The 23,815-nt window shown below is 54.1% G+C and overlaps 1 protein-coding gene across 2 annotated transcripts; it reads left to right on the top strand.

Moving 5' to 3' along the window:
• The first annotated feature begins 169 nt into the window (after positions 1–169).
• On the top strand, positions 170–20,968 carry COLGALT1 (collagen beta(1-O)galactosyltransferase 1). 2 transcript variants are annotated; one of them, XM_067733182.1, is made up of 12 exons: positions 170–475; positions 1,781–1,891; positions 2,608–2,725; positions 7,900–8,034; positions 9,181–9,385; positions 10,825–10,944; positions 15,835–15,911; positions 15,985–16,091; positions 16,359–16,491; positions 17,990–18,117; positions 18,936–19,142; positions 19,371–20,968. In XM_067733182.1, exons 1-12 carry the CDS (start codon positions 213–215, stop codon positions 19,636–19,638), a joined length of 1,872 nt encoding a protein of 623 aa, XP_067589283.1. In that variant the 5' UTR covers positions 170–212; the 3' UTR covers positions 19,639–20,968. The 2 variants fall into 2 exon arrangements, with proteins under 2 accessions (XP_067589283.1, XP_067589284.1); XM_067733183.1 differs by lacking the exon at positions 170–475 and adding an exon at positions 754–952.
• Positions 20,969–23,815: the final 2,847 nt, after the last annotated feature.

Consider the following 23,815-nt stretch of genomic DNA (forward strand, 5'->3'; position numbering starts at 1 on the left):
TGCAGATTGACGTCTCTTCGAGCGGGCCGCTGAGGAGGGTAGGAGGCACTTTGTGTCTTTAAGGCCGTTTGGAGGCGGGCCCTGACGGCTGACTCCGCCAGGAGCTGTCCTCCCCTTTAAGGCGCGCGGCAGGGGCGGGGTCCCCACGGCCCCTTTAAGGCGCCGTCCGCGTCCGCCGGCAGAAAAGCGGCTTAAAGGCGACGCGTGGCGCGATGGCGGCGACCCCACGCGCATGGCGGGGGCACGGGCGGCCCCTCCCGGTGCTGCTGCTGCTGCTGCTGTTGGCGCTGCCACCTTTGGAGGGCCCGCCGGGCGCCGCCGCCTACTTCCCAGAGGAGCGCTGGAGCCCCGAGTCGCCGCTGCAGGCGCCGCGCGTTCTCGTCGCGCTGCTGGCGCGCAACGCGGCCCACGCGCTGCCTTCCACGCTGGGCGCGCTCGAGCGGCTGCGGCACCCCCGGGACCGCACAGCTCTGTGGTGAGCGCGGCACCCGCGGCCCCGCATCCTGCCTGCTGTCCCCATCCCGGCGGGTCCACGCCGCGCCCCGCTCGCTGTCCTGGCACCGGGCGGGGCGGGCCAGCCCTACGCGTGCCTTTTGCTTGCTGTCCCCCATCAGGGCAGGCCAACCCCACGCGTGCCTTCCTGCTTGCTTGCCCCCTGCCGCATTAGCACCAGCCGGAACGGCGCTTTGCCTGCTGGCCTCTTTGGGGTGGGGCGGGCCACAGTTCTGCCTTCTGGCCCCCGCATTAGGGCATATCCGGGATCACCCGTGCGCACTGCCCGTGCACACACAGCTTCAAAGGGAAGCCTGAGAACCCGCCCCCACTACCAGTTGGGGCGTTGCAGCGGCCCACATTGCACTTCTACTGACTGAACGTTTTTACGCTCCTGCTGCCGTATTGCTCCCTGAACCCAGCCTGAATCGGACCTCCTGCCTTGTGACTACTGGAGTGGGTGGGTGGGGTAAGGGACGGAAGGCGGAAGGTTGCGGGGAGTGGATTCTTCCTAGAAGCAGAATGGGGCAGGGCCATGAACAAGCCTGACTGGTGACTTACCGCTTCCTACCTCAGTTTCTTCATCTGGAAAATGGGGATACTAATATAATTCTAGTTGGGTTGTCTCTGAAGATGAACAAGTTACTGAGTGTGAAGCCCTTGCGCCTGGCATCAGTGACCAGAGCTGTGGTTATTATTATCATTACTGTTATTATTGTCATCGTTGCTATCCTTGTTGTTGACTAAATAACAGTTCTTTTGGGAGAATAACTCTCAGCTGATGGTCAAACTAGACTTCCAAATATTCCTTTTCCCTCCAGGCCGGATAATCCAAGCACACAGTTGGTGTTTAAGAAATGTTTGTTGAATGAACGAGTGACCACAGCCCACTCCAAAGTGGTATTGCTCACAGGAGAGAATTGAGGAAGGTGGGGCAGGGCTGCATGATATATATATATATATATATATATATATTTTTATTAAATCTCACATATTTAGTAGCGAATGTGGTTATAAGATCCTTGATGCCCCATAGTACGAACGTCATCTAATGTGTTTTTCCAAAATTAGCTTGTTTTAGTCCCCTCTGCAGCCCCGTGAAGTGGGCCCTGTCCTCACCCCGTGTGTCACAGATGAGGAAATTGGGGCACGGAGCGCAGAAGTGTCTTGCCCAGGGCTGTGTAGCTGGTGGGAGGCCCAGCCAGGTCGTGGGAGCCCTTGTTGCCTTGCTGCTGCTCGTCCTGCCTTGGTCTCCCTAACTTCACTCACTGGCCCGTTCTGTCTGCAGGGTGGCCACGGACCACAACTCAGACAACACGTCAGCCGTGCTTCGGGAATGGCTGGTGGCCATGAAGAGTTTGTACCACTCTGTGGAGTGGCGGCCGGCAGAGGAGCCGAAGTGAGTGCCAGGCCTTGCCCTGCCCCCTGCCCCCAGCTGGACTTGGCTGTGCCCCTGCTCACACACCCTCCATGACTCCCCGTCACCCTGGGCCAGCCCCCAGCCCCCAGTCCCTGATGCTGTAGCCCAGCTCTGCAGCCTTCAGCGCTGGCTGTGGCTACTCTCACCCCACCTCAGCTTCACCAGTGGGTCATAAGCCTCTCGTTGGACCTTTGCCCCGCCGTTCGCTCCACTTGGAATTCCTTCATTCCTTGGTCTTTGTGGTGGACGCCCACTGCTTTGTTCCCTGTGTCACTCAGCTGCAACATCAGCTCTGCTGCTTAGCGTCCCCATGAGCCCCTGAGTGATGTGGACTTCGGTTCCTTTCACTCTTTCAGGATTTATTTCTGTACCCACCCACTGCCCAGACCAGATTAGGAGTCTGGGGGGTCTTTGGGTCTTCTCTCCTAGTGGCTCCTCTCACCCTCAGGAATGTCTCTGCAAGGCAGTAGAGGCCCTTTCCCCTCCCCTCTGGGCCTTTGCACATGCTGTACCCCCTACTGGGGACACACCTCCATTCTCCTATTTTCTCCTTGCTTCTTCCCAGCCTTCAGATCCAGCTTACACATCCCCTCTTCCAGGAAGCCCTCTCTGACCACCCCACATTCAGCCAGCTCAAACCTCTCTGGGCTCCAAGAATGCCCTGTGCTTCCCACATCACAGCTGCCTCTCCACAGGTCCTACCCAGACGAGGAGGGCCCCAAACACTGGTCTGACTCACGCTATGAGCACATCATGAAGTTACGCCAGGCAGCCCTGAAATCGGCCCGGGACATGTGGGCCGATTACATCCTGGTGAGTTTCTTGGCCAGCCAACCCATGGGTCCCTAGCTGAAGGTCTGGGGTATCCAAGGGGAGGCAGAGTGGCGGGATTTGGAGACCAGCCTTGACCTCATTTTACAGAGGGGAAACTGAGACTCTGAGAAGGGAAGTGAGTTGTCAGAGGTAACATAGCAGGTTAGTGGAGGAGCTGGGATTTGATCCTCGGCCACCTGGATTCTTAATCATCAGGAACAAGTGGGCTTTTGTGTCCCCAGCCGACCCCTGTAGTTGCACACTTGGGTCATCTCCACTTTTATCAGCATCACCAGTGATGTGAGTTCTCTCTGCAACCACGATGATGACCTCTGGGTCACTCCAAGAAGCAGGAGGATGGGGCAGGGGCTGGGGGATGCTGGCGACACTGAGCTGCTGAGCCCTGACTTTCACTTCCTCCTCCTGGGCCTCTGGGAAGAGGGGGCCGGTTGAGGTTTTGAATGCAATGTTGGGTTACGTGCCCACAGATCACGGGTCTCCTGTGAGCTCCTTCAGCCTGGCTCCTTGACCTGGGCATGGTCCTCTCCCCTGGTGCGATGGGCAGGGCATTGACAGCTGAGCCTGGTTCGCCATGGAGGTTGAATGCAGTGATGCCAGCCTGACAGTGCCCGCGGCGGGTTTCCATCTACGTGCCAAACCTCAAGCTTTGGCCTCTACCTTCTTAATTTATTAATCAGCATATACCTATCGTCCACTCCCTATGCCCTCCTCGTGCCGGGCCCTGGGGACACAGTGAGGATCACACAGGCTGAGCCCCACCTTCCTAGCGTCCCAGGAAAGGTGGATGTGACCAGAAAACAAACAAAACTGCATGAGGAAATACCAGAAGGCGGCCAGCGCTGTGAAAGGCACTTGATGATATATCAGTGTTCTGGGGCTGCCATGACAAAACACCAACACTGGCGGGCTTAAAACAATAAATAAACACCAACACTGGCGGGCAATAAAACAGTTTATTGTCTTGCAGCTCTGGAGGCCAGCAGTGTAAATCAGGGTGCAGGCAGGGCTGCACTCTAGGGGAGGATCCTTCCTTGCCTCTTCCAGCTTCTGGGGGCTCCAGGTGTTCCTTGGCTTGTGGCTGCATCACTCCAGTCCCTGCTTTTGTGGTCACGTGGTCTCTTCTTATAAGGTCACCAGTCACTGAGTCTAGGGCCTACCCTAATCCACTATGAACCCCATCTTTTTTTAAAAGTAATTATTGTTTTATTTGTTTATTTATTTTATATTCTTTCCCATTATGGTTTATCACAGGATGTTGAATATAGTTCCCTGTGCTAGACAGTAGGACCTTGTTGTTTATCCATCCTATGCATGATAGCTTACATCTGCTGATCCCACACTCCCAGTCCTTCCCTCCCCCATCCTCCACCGGCTTGGCAACCACAAGTCTGTTCTCTATATATGTGAGTCTGTTTCTGTTTTGTAAATAGGTTCATTTGTGCCGTATTTTAGATTGCACGTATAAGTGATATCATATGGTGTTTGCCTTTCTCTTTCTGACTTACTTCACTTAGTTTGGTAATCTCTAGTTGCATCCATGTGGCTGCAAATGGCATTATTTTTCTTTTTTATGGCTGAGTAATATTCCACTGTATATTTATACCACATCTTCTTTATCCATTTATCTATTGATGGACACTTAGGTTGTTTCCATGTCTTGGCTATTGTAAATAGTGCTGCTATGAACATAGGGGTGCATGTATCTTTTTTAATTACAGGTTTGTCTGGGAATATGCCCAGGAGGGGGATTGCTGGGTCATATGGTAATTCTATTTTCAGTTTTCTGAGGAGCCTCCACACTGGTTTCCATAGTGGCTGCACCAATTTGCATCCCCATCAACAGTGTAGGAGGGATGAACTCCATCTTAATTTACATCTTAATTACATCTGCAAAGACCCAATTTCCAAATAAGGTCACGACCACAGGTACCAGGGGTTGGGGGGCCTCCCTTAGGAGGGGGTCTTAGCAGAGATCTAAAGGAGCCAAGGAGCCAGCCTCAGCGGGAGCTGGGGGCCAGTGTCCGAGGCAGAGGGAACAGAGCAGAGAGCAAGCCTGGGGCATTCAAGGACTGGCGAGGAGGCCAGTGTAACCAGAGTGGAGTGATGGCGGGGGTAATGCTGAGGTGGTAGGTGGGGGCCGGACTATTCAGGCCAAGGGAGGGATGTGACTTTTACTTTGAAGGTAATGGGGAGCCATGGACGGTGTGTGAACAGGAGAGGGCTAGGTTCTGATTTCTGATTTCCTGAAGTCCCTGTGGCTGCCGTGGGGCAAGAGGAGGGGGGCAGCAGGAGGCCAGGGTGGGGGCCTGTATGGGGCTGTGGGTTCAGGATGCGTTCTGAGGCCAAGGGGACAGGCCCTGCTGGATGTGTGGGTGCCGGAAGGACCTCACGTCCTGGCCTGAACCTTGTGGGGAGGACGGAGCCATCTCCTGGGAGGAGGAAGGATGGAACAGGCTCCTCCTGGGATCCCCGTGAGTTGGCTTCTCAGACTGTTTTATAGATGGGAAAGTGGAGGCTTGGAGAGGGAAGTGACAGCCTGCTGGGTGGGGTCTCAGAAACAGTGAAGACAGAGGTGGGGCTTGAACCTCCCAGAACCGTCCAGCCCAGGGCCACCTTGTCTGCTTCCCTGGGTTTTGCTTACATTATTTGACATTGAGTGGTTTTCACTTTTTTCTCTCAGCAAACCCGGGTGGAACTCAAGGCTTTGGTTCCGAACTCAAAGCAGCTTTTGACATACCGTATAGTTTTGCATTCGGGGACTTAAGTAATCCATATTGGAATGTGAAATCATTTGTCTCGTGTTTTTAAATTATTATTAAAATGGCCTCTTTTTTTCTCTTTTTACAAACACTGTGGGTCTTACTTGTAAGAAAATATACAAGAAACAACAAGAAGCTTGGAAAGAAAGAAAAAAATCATACCTTGTAGTCGTACCTCCCAGAGAGGCTCGCTCTCTGGCTGTGTGTTTACATGCTGTGTGCTTCCAAAACTAGTTTCCATCGCCCCAAAGGAAACCCTGTGCCCGTGAGCAGTCACTCTGCATCCCCGCCCCCAGCCCCTGGTGACTGCTAATCTGCTGTCTGTTTCTGTGGGTTTGCCTGCTCTGGACATTTCACATAAACAGGATCATACGCCATGTAGCCTTCTGGGTCTGGCTTCACTCAGCCTGATGTTTTCAGGGTTCATCCAGGTTGTAGCGTGTGTCAGCGCTTCACTCTTTCTGGCTGAGTGATATTCCGTTGTATGGATGGACCACGTTTTGTTTATCCATTCATCCGTCAGTGGACGCTTAGGTTGTTTCCACAGCTTGTCTTCTGTGGATAAGGCTACTATAAACATGGTGTGCAGACGTCTGTTCGAGTCCCCGTTTCCAGTTCTCTCAGTCTGTACCTAGGACTGGAATTGCCGTAACTCCATGTTTCACTTTCTGAGGAACTGCCAGACTGTTCTGGTTGTTTTCACTGCATCTTATTCCAAGGTCACCAATTCAAATGTCCACAGGGGTCTGGGCAGGAACATAACAGGACCGCACGGCTTGTCCCAAGGGGCAGCCACCTCCCGTCTCCAGCAGGGGCTTGCCGCGTGGGAATGCCCTTCCCACGTTGCTGGAGAAGGCAGGGATTCTGGGTTTTGCTCTTGTTTGTGGCAAGTGATTCATACGTTCTAAAAATCCTGCATGGGGAGCTTTCCTGGCGGCGCAGTGGTTAAGAATCCACCTGCCAATGCAGGGGACACGGGTTCGAGCCCTGGTCCGGGAAGATCCCACATGCCGCGGAGCAGCTAAGCCCGTGCGCCACAACTGCTGAGCCTGCGCTCTAGAGCCTGGGAGCCACAACTACTGAGCCTGCGAGCCACGACTACTGAAGCCCACACTCCTAGAGCCTGTGCTCCACAACAAGAGAAGCCACCGCAGTGAGAAGTCTGTGCACCGCAACGAAGAGTAACCCCCGCTCCCCGCAACTAGAGAAAGCCCGCGCGCAGCAACGAAGACCCAACACAGCCAAAAATAAATAAATTAATTTAAAAAAAACACAGAAAAACCCTGCATGGGTAACAGAAAGCATATCTGTGGACCAAATGCATTAAAAAAAACCCCACATCCTAATAGTTGTATAATATATCATGCTGGGTGTGTTTTCACATCCCGGTAGACAGGAACGTCCTTACCTAATTGTTTTCTGTGGCTTGATTTTTCAGTTGTCTCGACACATTCTGCAAAGGGACAGCAGGGCAGGGCCAAAGTTTCTGTAGCTGATTCTCCACTGCTAGACTCCTGGGTCGTTCCCAGTTTGTGTGATGAACAACCCTGCCATGAATATTCTGGTGTGGCCTTTCTGGAAGGTGTTGGTGACATAACGGTTTTGGGGGGACAAGCAGGCACCCCCCACCATGATGACCCTGTTCATGGGTTGGTGAGTTTCCTTCCAGGCTGCAGCAAACAAGTTATCATCTTTTTACCCCAACATTCAAGGTGTTAAAAAAAAAAAAGCCTTATGTAAAGATCCTATTTTTAGGAATTTTTTTGTTGGCCCTTCACTTACATAGAAAAAAGTGTGGTCCTCCCAGCCCCGACTGTCCTCCTCACTGACCAGTGCTGCCCATCTTAAAAGTTCCCATAAAAGGAGCCACGTGGGCTTCCTTGGTGGCGCAGTGGTTGAGAGTCCGCCTGCCGATGCAGGGGACACGGGTTCGTGCCCCGGTCCGGGAAGATCCCACATGCCGCGGAGCGGCTGGGCCCGTGAGCCATGGCCGCTGAGCCTGCGCGTCCGGAGCCTCTGCTCCGCAACGGGAGCGGCCACAACAGTGAGAGGCCCGCGTACCGCAAAAAAAAAAAAAAAAAGGAGCCACGTGATGCACCCACTGTCACTTCCCGTGGCTCGCCAGCACCGTGTGTGGGACCCATTTGTGTCGCTTCGTGCTGTGTGGTCCGTCCCTTCTCTTGCAGTGTCGTGTATTTCATTGTGTGAACGTAACCCTGCTGGTGACTTAGGGCAGAGCTGTCGGTTGAGGAGCAGGTGGCTTCCAGGGCCGCACGTGCTATTCCAGGTGCCCCCCTCCCCAGGGCTCCGGCCTCTGCCCCAGCTGTTCCACGCTGTGGCCTAACCCGGCTCACTCTCGCGGCCCACACTGATGCCATGTCGGGTGTTTTACAGTTTGTGGATGCAGACAACCTGATTCTCAACCCTGACACGCTGACCCTGCTCATCGCTGAGAACAAGACGGTGGTGGCCCCCATGCTGGATTCCCGGGCTGCATACTCCAACTTCTGGTGTGGGATGACCTCCCAGGTCAGGGGGTTACCGTGGTAGGGCAGGGGCCTGGGGGAGCTGGGGGCTGGATTTGGAGTCTAACTTAGCCTCACACTGCCTCAGGGTGAGCATTTGATAAACACTATTGTGATAATCCTTAAATAGACATTGAGGGAGGGTCTACGACTGTGTGCCCCCTGCCCCTACACCCATTACTGAGGCAGAAGCACAAATGCAGAGAGAGGAAGTGACTTGCCTGCGCTCACATAGCTATGACATGATGATGCCAGGACAGGACTTCAGGCACAGCTCGATCCAGGTGTTCAAACAATATTCCTCTTCCTCCATCCCTTGCGTGGCTTCATTTTCAAACTCCTGGGGAATGAGCTCAGCAGCATTCAGCCAGAGTCTACTCTGATTGAACCTTGTCCAGTCTCTTCCTACCCCTGAACCAATTACTGAAGTCAGGAAAATGTCAGGCTCTGATTGTCCCACCCAGTGATGAGGGTGGGGTTTTAGGCAAAGCCAGGGAGAGTGAGGGGCCGGTGATGGAGCAGGGCTGTGCCAGGGGAAGGGGGCTAGGTGGCTAGAGCCAGGATGCTGACCCATCCTATCTCCTCCTATCTTTTTGTTTTGAATTGATGTGTAATTCACAAAATATAAAGTTCACCATTTTAAAGTGAATAATTCAGTGGTTTCTATATTTTAAAGTATGTCATAGAAATCTAAATGTCATATGCTAACAATTCCAGTTCGTAAAGGATAGGAGGAAGGGAGAGGACTGTTCCAGAAGCTTTTAAAACTTCTAAAAGATTGCCCCCCCGACTTTCTTGAAGTCCCACTTCTGATGTTTAATTTTAAAATCAAAGGATCTCAAATATCCAGTCCCTTTTTCAGTTTTTTAATTTCCTTTCTCAAATGCTGCTTTTCTGATCAGAAGTATTGAGCTGGGTCTGCAAATGACTGACTGTTTCCCTGGGTTTCTGTGCCATTGCCCAGCAACTGAGGCCCTGGGGTTGGAGACTGACAGGCCCTGCTCAGAGCCCTGTGCTCAGGGAATACGCACCATAGCCACAAACTGGCACCCAATCTTAACTCTCCGGGTGTTCTGTGCCTCCTGTTGTCCTGGGCCTCCAGCCTCACCTTTAGGAACCCCCGTGCAAAACTCTGCCCACCTCCCCACAGGGCTACTACAAGCGCACGCCTGCCTACATCCCCATCCGCAAGCGGGACCGCCGGGGCTGCTTTGCAGTCCCCATGGTGCACTCGACCTTCCTGATTGACCTGAGGAAGGCGGCCTCCAGGAACTTGGCGTTCTACCCTCCCCACCCTGACTATACCTGGTCCTTCGATGACATCATTGTTTTTGCCTTCTCCTGCAAACAGGCAGGTGAGCCCACAGGGGATTTGCCATCATGGGGTGTCTCTCTCTGCTTCTTTGGGACCAGTGCTGAGCCCACAGAAGGTTCACAGAACCAGAACTGCAGGGTGCAGCGATGACTTCAGGTGCAGCTGTATCCAGGTGTTCAGATGATATCCCCAGGACCCGTTCTCTCTCCAGCCCTGGCTTTGCTGGGTGGCTTCACTCCCCAGGTCTTTAAGATCTGCTTATTGAAAGTTATTTCCATCTTGATATTTTCCTGTATTCCCCCAGATATCTGTGGTTGAGCATAATTGTTCCCTAGTTGTATACTTCGGGCAAAAAAAAAAAAAGTTTAGAGAGGAAGAAAACATAGCCATATGCTGACCTGTCATTTATTTTTAAACCACGGGTCAGCAAACTGTATGTCCCACGGGCCAGATCTGGCCCACTATCTGTTTTCGTATGGATGCAAGCTAAGAATGTCTTTTGGGTTCCTGGATCCAATTCCTATGTGTGTAGGTTGGAGGTGGGGGTGTATTCCCCACACCGACAAGCATTTCTGGGACCCCAGCAGGGTATCTGAGAATTCAGCTCAATTCCAACTCGGTTCTGGCTCTGTCTACTTGGAGATAGCCTCAGATTCCACAGGTTAAGGGCCCAGTCCCACAAAACTATGTCCCCCACCCTGCTTCAGATGCTGATTGCAAGTCCAGGGTGTCACCTGTGCTTCTGACCAAATGGCCAGAAACCAAAGGTTTCCGCGACTCCTTCCTTGGGTTCTGCTAATTTGCAAGAGCGGCTCACAGAACTCGGGAAACCTGTTTACTCACTAGGTTACTGTTTATTATAAAAGGATATAACTGGGGAACAACCCGGAGGAAGAGACGCACGGGGCAAGGTTTGGGGGAAGGGGTGCAGAGCTTCCACGCCCTCTCTGGGCACGGTCCAAAGGCAGACTTGAGTTGTTGAGACAGAACTGTTTGGCCCACAGACCTAAATACTTACTGTCTGGCCCTTCAGTGAAAATCGTTTTCGTTGGGTTTATCACTTTAGAAAAAGATACATACTCATTATAAAATTTGAAACCATTCAGAAAAGGACTAACACAGAGATAATGTAACTCATGGTTTGTCCAACCGCATCTCATTTTTCTGCATAAATGTGCATCTTTACTGTTCACCCGCAGTTTTGTGGTTTGCTTTGTCATGGAATCCTGCAGGGACTGAGTCAGTACTGGTGCGAGGCGCTCGTTAACAGTTCTGGAGTTTTTTGGCACTGCGAACCCCTGTTCTGGCTCCAATTCCCAGATGGAGCGCCAAGGGGTTCTCTGCCGGTTGCTGGGAACAGCTGGACCCATTTACGCCCTGGCCCCATGCTGGGCTGTGAGGCTTATGCTCTGTTCAGAGGTTGCCTCCACTGCCTTACTGCTCTGTTTTCAATTTTGATTGTTGTTTCCTTGGCCCCAGAGGTCCAGATGTACGTCTGCAACAAGGAGGTGTATGGCTTTCTGCCGGTGCCACTGCGGGCACACAGCACCCTCCAGGATGAGGCCGAGAGCTTCATGCACGTGCAGCTGGAGGTCATGGGTGAGTCTGCCTGCGCCAACCTGGGAGGGCTGAGTCGCCTCCCTCTCACTGCCATCTTGCATCTGTGAACACTGACTGAGTGTCTGCTGGGCGCCAGTCTCTTTGCCGGGCACTGGGAACCCAGCATGAACAAGTGGACGGTTGTCCCCCCTCTCACAGAGTGCTGGCTTGCAAGCAGCTGTGCATGGCGTGCTCGGGGAAATGAGGGTGGGCTTTCTGGCGGAGGTGGCATTAAGATGCAGGGTAAGTAGGAGTTAGCCGATAAGAGGATTGCAGCCGGAGGGAGCAGCACACGCGGAGGCCGGGAGGCTGGAGGGGCTGTGAGCTCAGGAAACAGGTGAGGTCGGCGGGACAGAAGTGGGGCTGGTGAGCTGGGCAGGGCTGGCAGGCAGGGCCAGGACGGGGGCCTCAGACATTCAGCTGAGGAGCGGGCCTTTTCCCCCGGGGCAGTCAGGAGCCATGGAGGGTGTAGGAGCAGTGAGGGCAGCAGGTTTCACGGATGACTCTGCCTGTGCGTGGCAGCATCTAGGACACAGCCATTTCGGGCCATTTTGTCACTCATGTCCCTGCCAACGTCCAGACCCACTATTGTTTGTTTAATATCTGTCTTAACGGACACTTTTTTTTTTTTTTAACTTGAATACATTTTAAAAAGGAGACTACATATTTTTACCGCGGTTGCAAACTCACGTCTCTCTAACACGTATACAAATAAATCCGCAGACTATTAAAGCAGCAGCTGTCCCTCAGGTGAGGTGGGCTGAACGCCTGGGGCCGAGCTGCCATTGATGCTGCTTGAGGAGGGGATTCTGCCCCGGCTGAGGGTCTCTGAAGCAACCGGACAGTGGTACGGCGTCCTCTTCCATGGGGGCCTTGCCCTGTGCTGACCACATCCCTGTGAAGGCCTGTGAATCAGCATGGCTGTACCTCCCACTGCACAGATGGAGAGGGCCTTGGAGGGCCAGGCCCCTGCCCTGAGGTTCAGTCCGTGCCGCCCCCCCGCCCCCCACCGCCCGGCTCTGATCCGTTTCTGGCTGTGGCTCCCCCTTGTGGCTGAAGGTGGAATGACACCCAGCCTTTGTTTTTGTGGGGGCTTTGGGGTCTTTTGAGGTGACACCTGGAGGCTGCAAGGTCATCAGGGTGAAGACCCCCGCAACCCCCAAGTGTCTGTCCCATGTAGTTGCCCACGCTCAGCCTGGCAAACCCACCGGGCTGTAGTCTTAAGAAGTGGGTCTCTGCCTCTTGCCAACTCCTGTGGGCGAGCAGACCCCGAGAAGCTTCTCCAGGCTGCCATAGTTTTCCTAGTTTAACTTTTCACATATATTTCCGTCGTTATTTTTGGCCAGAAGACTGTTTACGCTGCCGTTATAAACGGAAGGCACAACAGAAGCGTGAATATTTTCCTGTTTCTCAAGCACCAGAGCAAATCACACAGAACAGACGGAAGGAGGGTCTGGAGGTCTCAGATATTTGTGCAGATCCTTCCTTACAGTTCTAGTGAAAACCACCTTTTTCTCCACCTCTGTGTGGGTACCTGTCCCCGGGCTGTGTATGTGATTTCTCATGTGTTCAAAAATCTTTCGGGACTTCCCTGGCGGTCCAGTGGTTAAGACTCTGCGCTTCCACTTCAGGGGGCACTGGTTTGATCCCTAGTCAGGAAACTGAGATCCCGCAAGCCACGCGGTATGGCCCAAAGAAGAAAAAAATCTTTCTTACAACGAAATTTCAGGCTTACAGAAAAGCTCAGAGTGCTGCCCTCTGTGTGTGGGGAATCCAGCAACTTCCTACCCTACCTGCTCATGGACTATGGGGTGTCTTTCCCAGCTGGCCCCATAAACTTGGCTCAGTGTAAATCCTGTTCTTTGAGTTTTAGCATACACAGCAATGACAGGTCATATGTGGGCAGCGTGATGATTGTTTTTATTTTATTTTTTAATTTTTTTATTAAAATTTTTTTTCAGTGTTATCATGTTTTTATTGATCAATCTGTGCCCAATTAAAAAATAAACAACCAAAAAATACCCTTATCTAAAAGCAAACAACTCAGAGACAGGCAGATGCAAGAGGTGCGTAGGGCAAGGTATGTGGAAACCAGCGAGGAAGCCTGCATTCCTTCTCGGAGCTCGCCGTTCTCTGCTTTTAATATCCTTGTCACCAGACACGGGCCAGGCTCTGGCCCTCCCCGGGGTTCCCCACTGTTGTGATTCCACCAGCTGACGGGTTTTTCCCCTTTTTGTGCTTCACATCAGTCAAGCTGTGCAAGTGCGGTGTCTCCTGCCCAGTGTCCGCGTCTGTGCTGTCACCGGCTGCTGCGTGTGGCTCGTTCTCTCGTCTTGCTGCGTAGTGTTCCATTTAGATGTTCAGCCACAGATTTATTCACTCTTGGCTGTGTCATGTGTCACTTTACCAGTCTTCTCCTGAGCGGCATGGGGGGCATTTCCCATTTTCCCCAACATTGCCATGTGCGAGAGAGTTCTAGACATGCATCAGTGGGTGCAAAGTTAGGGAATATCCACAAGGTTGCCCTCGCTTCTTACACCAGTTGCAAAATCTGGGGTCCCTAAGACCATGTTCAGGTTTGATAATTCACGAGAGGGACTCAGAACTCACTGGAAGCTGTTATACTCACAGTTACAATTTCTTACAGCCAAAGGACACAAATTAAAATCAGCAAAGGGAAAAGGTGACGGGGCAGCATCCAGGAGCGTTCCAAGCACAGAGATTCCTATTGTCCCTGTCCCTTCCCGTGGAGTCATATGGACAGTGCTTGCTTCTCCTAGAACTAGTATGTGAAAACGTGCATGGTGTACTGCCAACCAGGGATGCTTCCCAAGGCTCCATGTCCAGGGTTTTTACTGGGGCTCCTACACACAGATACAGATGATTGCCACATGGCTAACCTCCATCTCCAGGCCCTGCAGAAACTGAGCCAATACCAAGTAGCCCAAGACCTCCACCCTGAATCAGACTGTTGGCGTACATACCCGGTATGGCCCAAGCCCTGAGATAAACAAAGACATTTCCAAGGGCTCCAGCCTCCCAGGATCTGGGAGCAAAGGCCAGACCTCTCTGTGGTCAAGTTTAATTCTTCACCCTATGATGGGTCTAAGGGGTGTTATTTTTTTTATTTTTTATTTTTTGTGGTACACGGGCCTCTCACTGTTGTGGCCCCTCCCGTTGCGGAGCACAGGCTCCGGACGCGCAGGCCCAGCGGCCATGGCTCACGGACCCAGCCGCTCCGCGGCATTTGGGATCCTCCCGGACCGGGACATGAACCCGTGTCCCCTGCATCGGCAGGCGGACTCTCAACCACTGCGCCACCAGGGAAGCCCATGTTACATTTTTTGACGTGGCTCTCTGGAAAGGCTGCATTGTGTTGCTCCTTCTAGACCTAATATGCTCCATTTTCCCAGAACTGATAAGAAAGAATGAAAAGATACCCCCACTTCCCATCAGCAGGTCCTTTCACCATCCACACCCAAGCGGGCAGGCAGAGGCTGAGAAAGAGAGGGAAAGGGCACCTGGGATTTGAATTTGAGTCTTCAGATCCCAAAGCCTTGCCCTTGGGTCCTAGGCTCCCCTGAGGAGGACAGGGGGTGGCAGGGAGCTGTGACGGGCCCTGGATAGGAAGAAACCCCGGGGCACAGTGTCCCTGGAGGAGGCCCAGGCTGCGAGGTGGGAGGTGCCAGGTTGACCCTGGGCCTCGCCCAGGCTTCTCCCAGACAGAGGGGCCTGTGTCTGTCCTTTGAGCTCACACAAGGCCTTTGTTCTTGGGGAGGCGGATGCCACACTCGCCTTTTCTGGGCCAGCCTGGTAGATGACCAGGAGCCTCACCAGGCTCACAGTCCCCTTGAATCTGATCCTTCTGTGGGAAACCGTCAGGGATGTACCAAGACAGGGCCCCGGGGATATGGTCTGAGCACTGCTCACAGCAGCTAAAAGGGGAACGATCGCGAACACCCTGAAATTCTTGGCATACCTGGGCTCGTAGCTGTGTCACTCCAGTCACATGGCCATCTTCTCCCTGTATGTCTTCACACCGTCTACCTTCTGTGTGTATCTCTGTATCTGAATTTCCCATTTTTATAAGGACCCCAGTCAAACTGCTTAGGACCCACGCTAATGACCTCATTAAAGATCCTATTTTCTAAATAAGGTCACATTTTGAGGTACCAGAGTGTCAAGATGCCAAAGTATCTTTTTGGGGAGGATACAGTTTAACCCAAAACAATGTGTGTGATTTCATGGCAACTTATCATGACATAAACCTCTGAGAGACTTATTAGCCCATTTTATAGATGAGGAAAGTCATTCCTTTGTTCAGTTTATGAGTTTGTGCCGAGCTCTGTGTGCTGGGCGTAGGGAGCCAGTGTGAGTGGACGGACCTGGTATCCGTCTGGCAGAGCTCATGGGAGATAATCAGGGAGCCGGGGAGGTAGGACAGCAGAATCAGGCTTTGACGGAAGCCCAGGCGCTGTGGGGACCCCCAAAGAGGTACCTGACAGCCTGGGGAGGTCAGGAGACTCCTCTGCTGCCACCCACCCACCCCCCGCCCCGTCCCAGAAGTCCTCTTAGCTGATAACTCAGGGGGAGGAGGGGAGGAAGGAAGGGTATTTCAGTAGAGGCCCAGCATGTGCACAGGTCCAAGGAATGGGGGATGGGTAAGTCTGGAGCAGTGCCAACAGCCAGAGTGGGTAGGAGGCGGAGGAGAGAGACTAGCACTGATGTTGTGAGCGGGGCTGTGTCGGACAGGGTTTCCAGCACCAAGCTGAGGAGCTCGGGATGGCAGGGAGCCCCGCAGAGGGTGGGGAGGGGGCGTTGTAAAGAGGCTGGACACCCCCCGACTTCCCAATGACCCCCGTGACCCCTCGGCTTCTCTCTGCCGCCCAGTGAAGCACCCATCCGCGGAGCCCTCGCGGTTCATCTCGGTGCCCACCAAGACGCCAGACAAGATGGGCTTTGACGAGGTAGGCTGGGCCTTCCCTCAGGGGTGGGGCCGGGGGCCGACCTGGAGGGTCCAACCAAAGCTCTGGGCCACAGGTCTTCATGATCAACCTGAAGCGGCGGCAGGACCGACGGGAACGTATGCTGCGCGCGCTGCAGGAGCAGGAGATCGAGTGCCGGCTGGTGGAGGCTGTGGACGGCAAGTGAGTCCCACCCCGGTGGGGGAGGGGCGGCTCCACGTGTGGGTATGTGGACCTGGTGGGTGGCGGCTGTGGAGCGGATGTGAGTCTGACCCTGCGCGGGGTGCTGGCAGGTCTGCGCACATAGTGTAGACCACGCCCTGGCAGCCCACATTGGGTCCAAGAGGGGTGTGCAGGTTGGGGGGCGGGGTGGCAAGGGGGAATGTCGCTAATGGTGGAATTGTGGGCAGAGAGAGTCTTCCACTGACCCGCTCCTGTCCCCCCTTGCAGAGCCATGAACACTAGCCAGGTAGAGGCACTGGGCATCCAGATGCTGCCCGGCTACCGGGATCCTTACCACGGGCGGCCCCTCACCAAGGGCGAACTGGGCTGCTTCCTCAGCCACTATAACATCTGGAAAGAGGTGGGTCCCGCAGCGGGGCAGCCCCCTCCTCAGCCTTCTTTACAGCTCAAGGAGGGAATCGCCTGCATCCCAGACAGTCCTCTCTCTTTAGTGAATGTGTCACCTGAACCCTGGGTGGGTGAGCTGCTGTCCTTCTCCTGTGCAGACGTGGAGCCTGAGTCCGGGGAGGGTTAAGCCTGACTCTAGAAACAGGTAGGGTCTGAGGCCCAGGACCTCCAGGAGAAACCTCTTCATGTGCACCCACTGTCAAATAGCTAGAGCCCGGGCACCGTGCTCATAGCTTACTAGTAGGAGTAATAGCCATGGCGACGATCACTAATGCAGACCCCACACGTTGGTACCCCGTTAGCCCCAGAGGCTCATCACATACCCTTGGAAGGGAAGGTTATGATGGGCGAGGATGCCAGGCACGGACTGGAACCTGGGACCAGCAGGCGTGAGGCCAGATGGGGCATTTGGTGTTTGAGGCGACAGGTGCTCAGCCAGGTTGCCCTCCTTTTCTGATATTCATCATGGAGGTCATGGGGCAGGGATTGCGGTGTCCAGGTAGCTGTAGAGCCAGAGGGAATCCAGGTTCAAGTCCAGCCCTGCCTCTCAGAGGGGTGAGCTCTGTGAGCAAGGAAGGCATTTCCCAATCTGAGCCTCAGATTCCCCAGATGATGGAGTCACAACTTCAGGGGCAGTTGTGAAGATTCGCTAGTTCATTCATTCTGGGAACATTTGTCAAGGACCTACTGTGTGCCCAGCCTGATGCTGGTGCTGGGGACACGGCAGCCACCAAGATAGACCCAGCCCCCTTCAGGGTGCTCACAGCCCTGGGAGGTGGGGAGACTGATGAGAATCCACAAAGAAATGAATGGCAATGAAATAAGTGAGAGGCAACTACAGGAGAGGCCCAGGGTTATGAATTATCCTCAACTGGCAGCTTTGGGTGATAGTCAGGGAGGACCTCTTGAGTAGGTGACAGGTGAGCTAAGGCCAGAAGGGTGAGAGGGAACCTACCTGCTGCTGTGTGGGGGAAGGGTGCTCTGTGTCAAAGGCACAGCGTACGCCCAGGCCCTGGGTTGGGAAGGAGCAGCCAGGCTGAGGTGAGGCTGTGGATTCTGCTGCCAAGTTGTGAGGAGGAAGTTTGGGCCAGGAGGTAGATCCAAATTGGTGGTGGTGGGCTTCCCTGGTGGCGCAGTGGTTGAGAGTCCGCCTGCCGATGCAGGGGACACGGGTTCGTGCCCCGGTCCGGGAAGATCCCACATGCCATGGAGCGGCTGGGCCCGTGAGCCATGGCCGCTGAGCCTGCGCGTCCGGAGCCTGTGCTCCGCAACGGGAGAGGCCACGTACCGCAAAAAAAAAAAAACAAACAACAATTGGTGGTGGTGGTGTGTGTGTGTGCGGGGGGTAGTTTGCTTTTCTCCTGATGCCCCAGAGCTTTTAAGCAGAACTGGCTTCAGGGTCAGGCCTGGCTTTGATCTCTCCAAGATCTCAGCAGGGCCTCCTCCCTCAGGTTGTGGACCGCAGGCTGCAGAAATCACTCGTGTTCGAGGACGACCTGCGCTTCGAGATCTTCTTCAAGAGGCGCCTAATGAACCTTATGCAGGATGTGGAGCGGGAGGGTCTGGACTGGGACCTCATGTGAGTGGAGCCTGGGAGGGGCCAGAGCTCAAAGGTGTGGCCCAGAGCCTCTAGGTCGGAGGGCCTTTGCAGGTTAATATGTTGGGCCAACTTTTGGGAGCTTGGCAGGAGGACTTGTTCTTGACCCAGAAGTCTAGGGACCTGGTGGAAGCCTGCCAGCTCGTCCAGGGGTTGGAGACTTGACTGGAGCCTGTGGGGTAGAGAATAAGGCTAAGGTTTGACCCGGAAGACTGGGGACGTGGCTAAAGAACTTGGAGTGTGGCCTGCGGTGGGTTTGATCCGAGCCTGGGGGCTTGGCTGCGTGGGCCACGCCCACGGGAGCCTGGGTCTCAGAGCAGTGCTAGGTAGAGTACGGCCAGCCTATTTCTGGAACTGTCCCTTGGAGTCTCATGTAGGTGGGTTGGTTCATCCTCGCCACCCCACCCCTGCCCCTAGCGCCACGTGCGGGGCCCTGACCTGGGTTCTGGGCCTGAGACTCAGGACCGTGCTGTCGATAGGAGCATAGCTTCTCCCCTTCACTCCTGCCCGCCTGCCTCACAGCCCTCTGAACCCAGAGCAGCTCCCCTCTCAGCTCCGCTCTCCTTCCCGTGGCACAGCCTCCCCAGCTCCAAATCCTCCCTCGTGCCCTCAGAGAAAGCCCACTGCCCTCCCTGTGGCCCCAGGCCCCTGTGGGCTGCTCTCACCCCAGTGCAGTCACGCCGGCCTCCTCATCGCTCCCCACCCCCCAGGGCCTGACAGGGGCTCCGGGGCTCTCTGCGTCAGCATTCTTGCGTGGGCAGGCGGGAGGAAGGTGACTGGGCCCCCGTTCTGCACCCCAGCTATGTGGGCCGGAAGCGGATGCAGGTGGAGCACCCAGAAAAGGCTGTGCCCCGCGTGAGGAACCTGGTGGAGGCCGACTACTCGTACTGGACGCTGGCCTACGTGATCTCCCTGCAAGGCGCCCGCAAGCTGCTGGCTGCCCGGCCACTCTCCAAGATGCTGCCCGTGGACGAGTTCTTGCCGGTCATGTTCGACAAGCACCCAGTGTGAGAGGGGGTGGCGGTGGGCAGGCGGGCTGGGGTCTCGCTGTGGAGCTGGCCTGGGTGGGGGCGTGAGGCTCGTGGATCCCAGGGAGGTGGCTTTTCTTCTGCCTGCTTCTTCCTCCATCTGGTCCCTCGCCATCGCCCTCCCCCCACCCCTGCCACCCACTTCTGTCTCCATTCGCCTCTTACCCCCCAACCCACCGCGGCCCCCGTGCCCCTCCTCCCCTGCAGGTCTGAATACAAGGCCCACTTCTCCCCTCGGGACCTGCGCGCCTTCTCCGTGGAGCCCCTGCTCGTCTACCCCACACACTACACAGGGGACGACGGGTACGTGAGCGACACGGAGACCTCGGTCGTGTGGAACAACGAGCACGTCAAGACCGACTGGGACCGGGCCAAATCCCAGAAGATGCGCGAGCAGCAGGCCCTGAGCCGCGAGGCCAAGAACTCTGACGTGCTGCAGTCCCCCCTGGACAGCGCTGCCCGGGATGAGCTCTGAGAGCTCTGAGGGGCGGTGGCCATGAATCCAAAGCAGCCTGTCGCTGGCCCGGCCCCCGCACGCCTGCCGGGGACGACCCCTGGCAGGCCAAGGAGGGCTCCCCACACAGGGCGGCGTCCAGCCAGCCCATGCTCAGCAGTCACGTGCACGCAGGCAGCATTAACGGAGGTGCCTACTGTATGCCAGGAACAGGTGGATCGGGTGGTAGCAGTTCGTGCGCCCAACACTTTAAGCGATTACTGGGTACCAGGTTCCTGTGTTCTGGCAGTGAATGAGGCATGATTATTCCCTCCCTCGGTGATGGGTCCAGTCGTCAAGCGTTATTGATCCCCCATCAAGAAGCAGGCGCAGGTGATACACATTCACTGTTTGAATTCCTTCGAGTATTTATTGAGTGCCTACTGTATGCGGGGCACCATTCCAGGCTCTGGGACTAGTGAGGTAAACTTTCACGTATTCAGACACGTACTCTGTGTCTGGTACTTGCGACACAAAAGTCCTTACTGACTCGGTGCATTTGCTGAGTGCCTGCTGTGTGCGGGGAGCTGAGCTTTGTGTTAGGGCTGAAGATAAACAAGGTGCTTTTCACTCCTAAGTGGTTTCTTCCCCACACATCCAGAGAGCATCTCCTGTGTGCTGGGCCCTGGTGATACAAAATAGGATGACAGCTGTTCAGTCAGCTTCTGATCACCAACAGAGATGAAGGAGTCCTTTCGTTTCTTCATGCAGCAGGCATTTATTGAGTGCTGGCTGTGTGCCTGACCTCGTGGACTCCCAGTGGGGTTGACTGAGTTTGATTCCTCATTTCCCCTCGCCCCCCCGTCGCCCGAGCCGTGTGCAGATAACATCCCCTGTCCACCGCCCAGGAGAGGGGCTGGCTCTTCCCTTGCCAGGGGCAGCCATGGGTTCCAGCAGCCTCATGTCCTCATGCAAGGCCCCCCTGCTAGACCCGGCCCCCCTGGAGGGGGTGAGGGGTGAAGCTGGGGGCGGGGTCTCCCATTCCCCCTCCTGGTCTCAGTTGTTTGACCTCCCTGCCCTGCACGTCAGGTGTGGTCTCTGCCTGCTCGGTGGGGTTCCTCTGTCCAAGCCTTTGGTGGGATCATGCGTCTGGGGCCTCGCGTGGGCTCCGCTGCACTGGGGCGCTACCCACGGCCTGGGCAGAACGTCCCCCGGCACAGGCTGGAGGACTCGCTGTGTCTTCAGCCTGAAACGAATGTCAGAGCCCACCAGTAGTGCCTCATTCTCTGAGGGATAACTAACTGCTGTCCGGGTCGGGTCCCGGATAACTTGCTTATTTTTTTATTAAATGTTGCTGGTTGGTTTTCACATACATCTGTGTTCCCTTCTTGGCCCAATGCTCTGCTCACAACCTATGTACCACCCACATTCCCCACCCCTCCGCTTCAGGCCAAGATGTGGGAGGAAACCAGGTGCGGCGGGGGGAGTGAGACCCCGGGATTCCAGTGTGCCCCATAAAACTTCCCCAAAATAGCCCGGGGACGACAGATGGTCAACCTCACTCTATCCTGCGGGGTCAAATAACAGAATGAAGAGCAGGGCTGTCATAGTTTGGAGTCTCCAGAAAACAGACCCCAAGATGAGGATTTGAATTATCCGAGAGGTGACCCCAGGAAACCCTGATGGCAGTGGGGACGTGAGGCAGAGGGAAGGAGCCCTCCAGGGGGTGCCAGTGAGCAATTGACTCGGCGGGGTGGGGGCAGCATAGAGCGTGCACCTCAGAGTGGTCCCACCCCAGGGGCGAGGGAGGTGGGGCATTTATCCACCCTCAACAGCATTTGAATTTTCTGCATCAAATAAGGGTTCTCAAGATTCTCAAGCCCTTTTAGGGTGTGCAGGCATATACCCTAGGCTCTTACAAAATAACAGATGGTGTGTGATCCTTGGGGAAACATGAGAACATACAGCTAAGCAAACCAAAAAAAGCAAAATTAAATCACGCGTCCTGAGAGACAACAACTCCTAACTTTTTAGTGACAAACCTTTCAGTCTTACCCATTTGCCTGGTACAAATATATACATGTTTTGAAAAAGAGGATTCGTGTTACATAAACTCTGTTACAACCTGCTTTTTTCTTTTTCTCCCACACAACACATTTTAATTTCATAAACACGGGATCAAATTGTACCCGGATTTCTTTCAGCAATTTTCTTTTTCAATTTAACAACATATTGTAGACATTCTAATCAGCGCAGATGTCTACCAGCTCTTTTTGGATTGTTACATACACTAAAATAGGTTGTGATCAGGATGGACCAGCATTTATTCAATCATCCTGATGGAAGAATATCACAGCCTGGCAATGAGCAGTATTATAAAATCCATCTTTCCTCCTGGAGTTTTTATTTCAGTTGGGTAAGTTGATATAGGTGGGATTGCTGGGTTAACAGAAATGCGCCCTTGAAGTTTCAGTAGAGGCTGCCATGTTTTCTCTTCTTGTTAAATCTTAGTTATTCATCATGTATCCGCGAGGGTGGATGATCCCAGTTCATTAGCCAGTCCCCTCTCGTAGAACACTGGAGTCGTTTCTCATGTGTTACCGTTACATGCCATGTTTCCAAATCTTATTTTAACCTGGTGGATCTCAATTTGGTGGGGGGGGGGGGGGGCGCGGATTTTGTCCCTCAGGGACATTTGGCGATGTCTGGAGACGTTTCTGGTTGTCATGACTGGGGTGGGTGCTCCTGCCATCTAGTGGACAGAAATTAAATTCCCTGAGTGCACGGGGGGGACCCATAACAAAGAATGATCCGGCCCCAAAAGTCCACAGTCCCTACACCCAATTCCATTCAGCCCTTTGGGGACAGAAGTCTCTAGAAGAGTCTTCTTCGTAGCACGAGTGAAATTTCCTTTGCTATGAAATGTCTCTGATTCAAACGTAGATTCTCAGGCTCTGCCTCCAGACTGAAGGGGTCAGAAGCTTGGAGGTGGTGCCTGGGAACCTGAGTTTTCTTTCGATGCCCCCATCCAGTTACCTAACTCTGATCTCCCCTTTGCTCTCTGCACATCCGGGAGAACCGCATCCTTCCTTCCAGAACATTCCTACAGGAATGACTCCACAGAACTGGCTCACCGGGGGAACGGAGGCACCCCACGCTCACAGAAGGTAGAGAGTCGGGAGGTCCTTGAAACCTCCAACTTGGGGCACACACCCTGTCTCTGTGATTCAGGAATACGATGCTACCTTTGCCTCCATCACAACTGCTTTGCAGTGCCCTCCAAGCTTGTCACTGGACAAGGGAATTTGGATTCCAAAATATCAGATGCTTCCATGCCCTGCTTCCGGCAGAGGGAAGAGGAAGCGAAACCAAGACAGCTCCGGTTTCTTCTGCCTTCCCAACCGCCCCCAGGTCACCTCTGGCCGGTGGACCGGAGCACAGGCACAGCTGCAGGGACTTCTTCCAGCGTGGTTGCGGCTTTGCAGCTTCTGCCCAGAAAGGGGTTGGGTGGGAGTGGGTGCCGATATCAACCCACCACTCCCCCTCGTTTATGACTGTACGTTGTGGTGATGGTAAGAATGATTGTGTAATTGCAGGCTGCGTAATCATAGCAACCATTCCATGTAATTGCAGGGTTAGGAGCAGAATAATGATAATGCAATATAACAAATTATGGAATGAAATGTAATCTTACGTAGGTCGTGAATCACATAATTGTGTTACAACCTCCAGGAACTGACTGCGCATTTTGTTGACATTCCCTGGGTGGTCCTGCCCTGCTGGCAGGTGTTGTGACAAGGAGGCTTGGGTAAATAGTGGGGGCGGGATTACGGTAGTTTAAGGCGGGTGGGGGAAGGGGGGGAGGCCGAACCGGAGGGTTCAGGTGAGACTGGAGGGTGGGGTGAGCATAAGGGCGGTGCTAGAGTTTAGCTTAAGGTTGGGAAAAGTGGGGAGAAAGAGGAGGGGAAGTTGAAGAAGAATGGATTAAGTCAGGGGTTGGCAAACGATGGCCTGAATCTGGCCAGCCATGTTTTGTTGTTTAAAAAAAAAGTGTCTTTTTTATTGAGACGAAACTCAGGTAACGTAAAATTAACCATATCAAAGTGGGCAATCTCATGGCAGTCAATGTACTCACACTGTTGTGCAGCCATCGCCACTATCCATCTCCAAACTTTTTCATCCTCCCAAACTGAAACCCAGCCCCCAGTAAAGACTAACT

This window comes from Pseudorca crassidens, chromosome 3 (assembly GCF_039906515.1).
Source record: "Pseudorca crassidens isolate mPseCra1 chromosome 3, mPseCra1.hap1, whole genome shotgun sequence".
Lineage (NCBI taxonomy): Eukaryota > Metazoa > Chordata > Mammalia > Artiodactyla > Delphinidae > Pseudorca > Pseudorca crassidens.

Coding starts and splice junctions, on each gene's coding strand:
- COLGALT1 (XM_067733182.1), top strand. CDS start 213: ATGGCGGCGACCCCACGCGCATGGCGGGGGCACGGGCGGCCCCTCCCG. Junction 8,035..9,180: donor GGTGTGGGATGACCTCCCAG/GTCAGGGGGTTA, acceptor ACCTCCCCACAG/GGCTACTACAAGCGCACGCC. Junction 16,092..16,358: donor GTGGAGGCTGTGGACGGCAA/GTGAGTCCCACC, acceptor CCCCCCTTGCAG/AGCCATGAACACTAGCCAGG.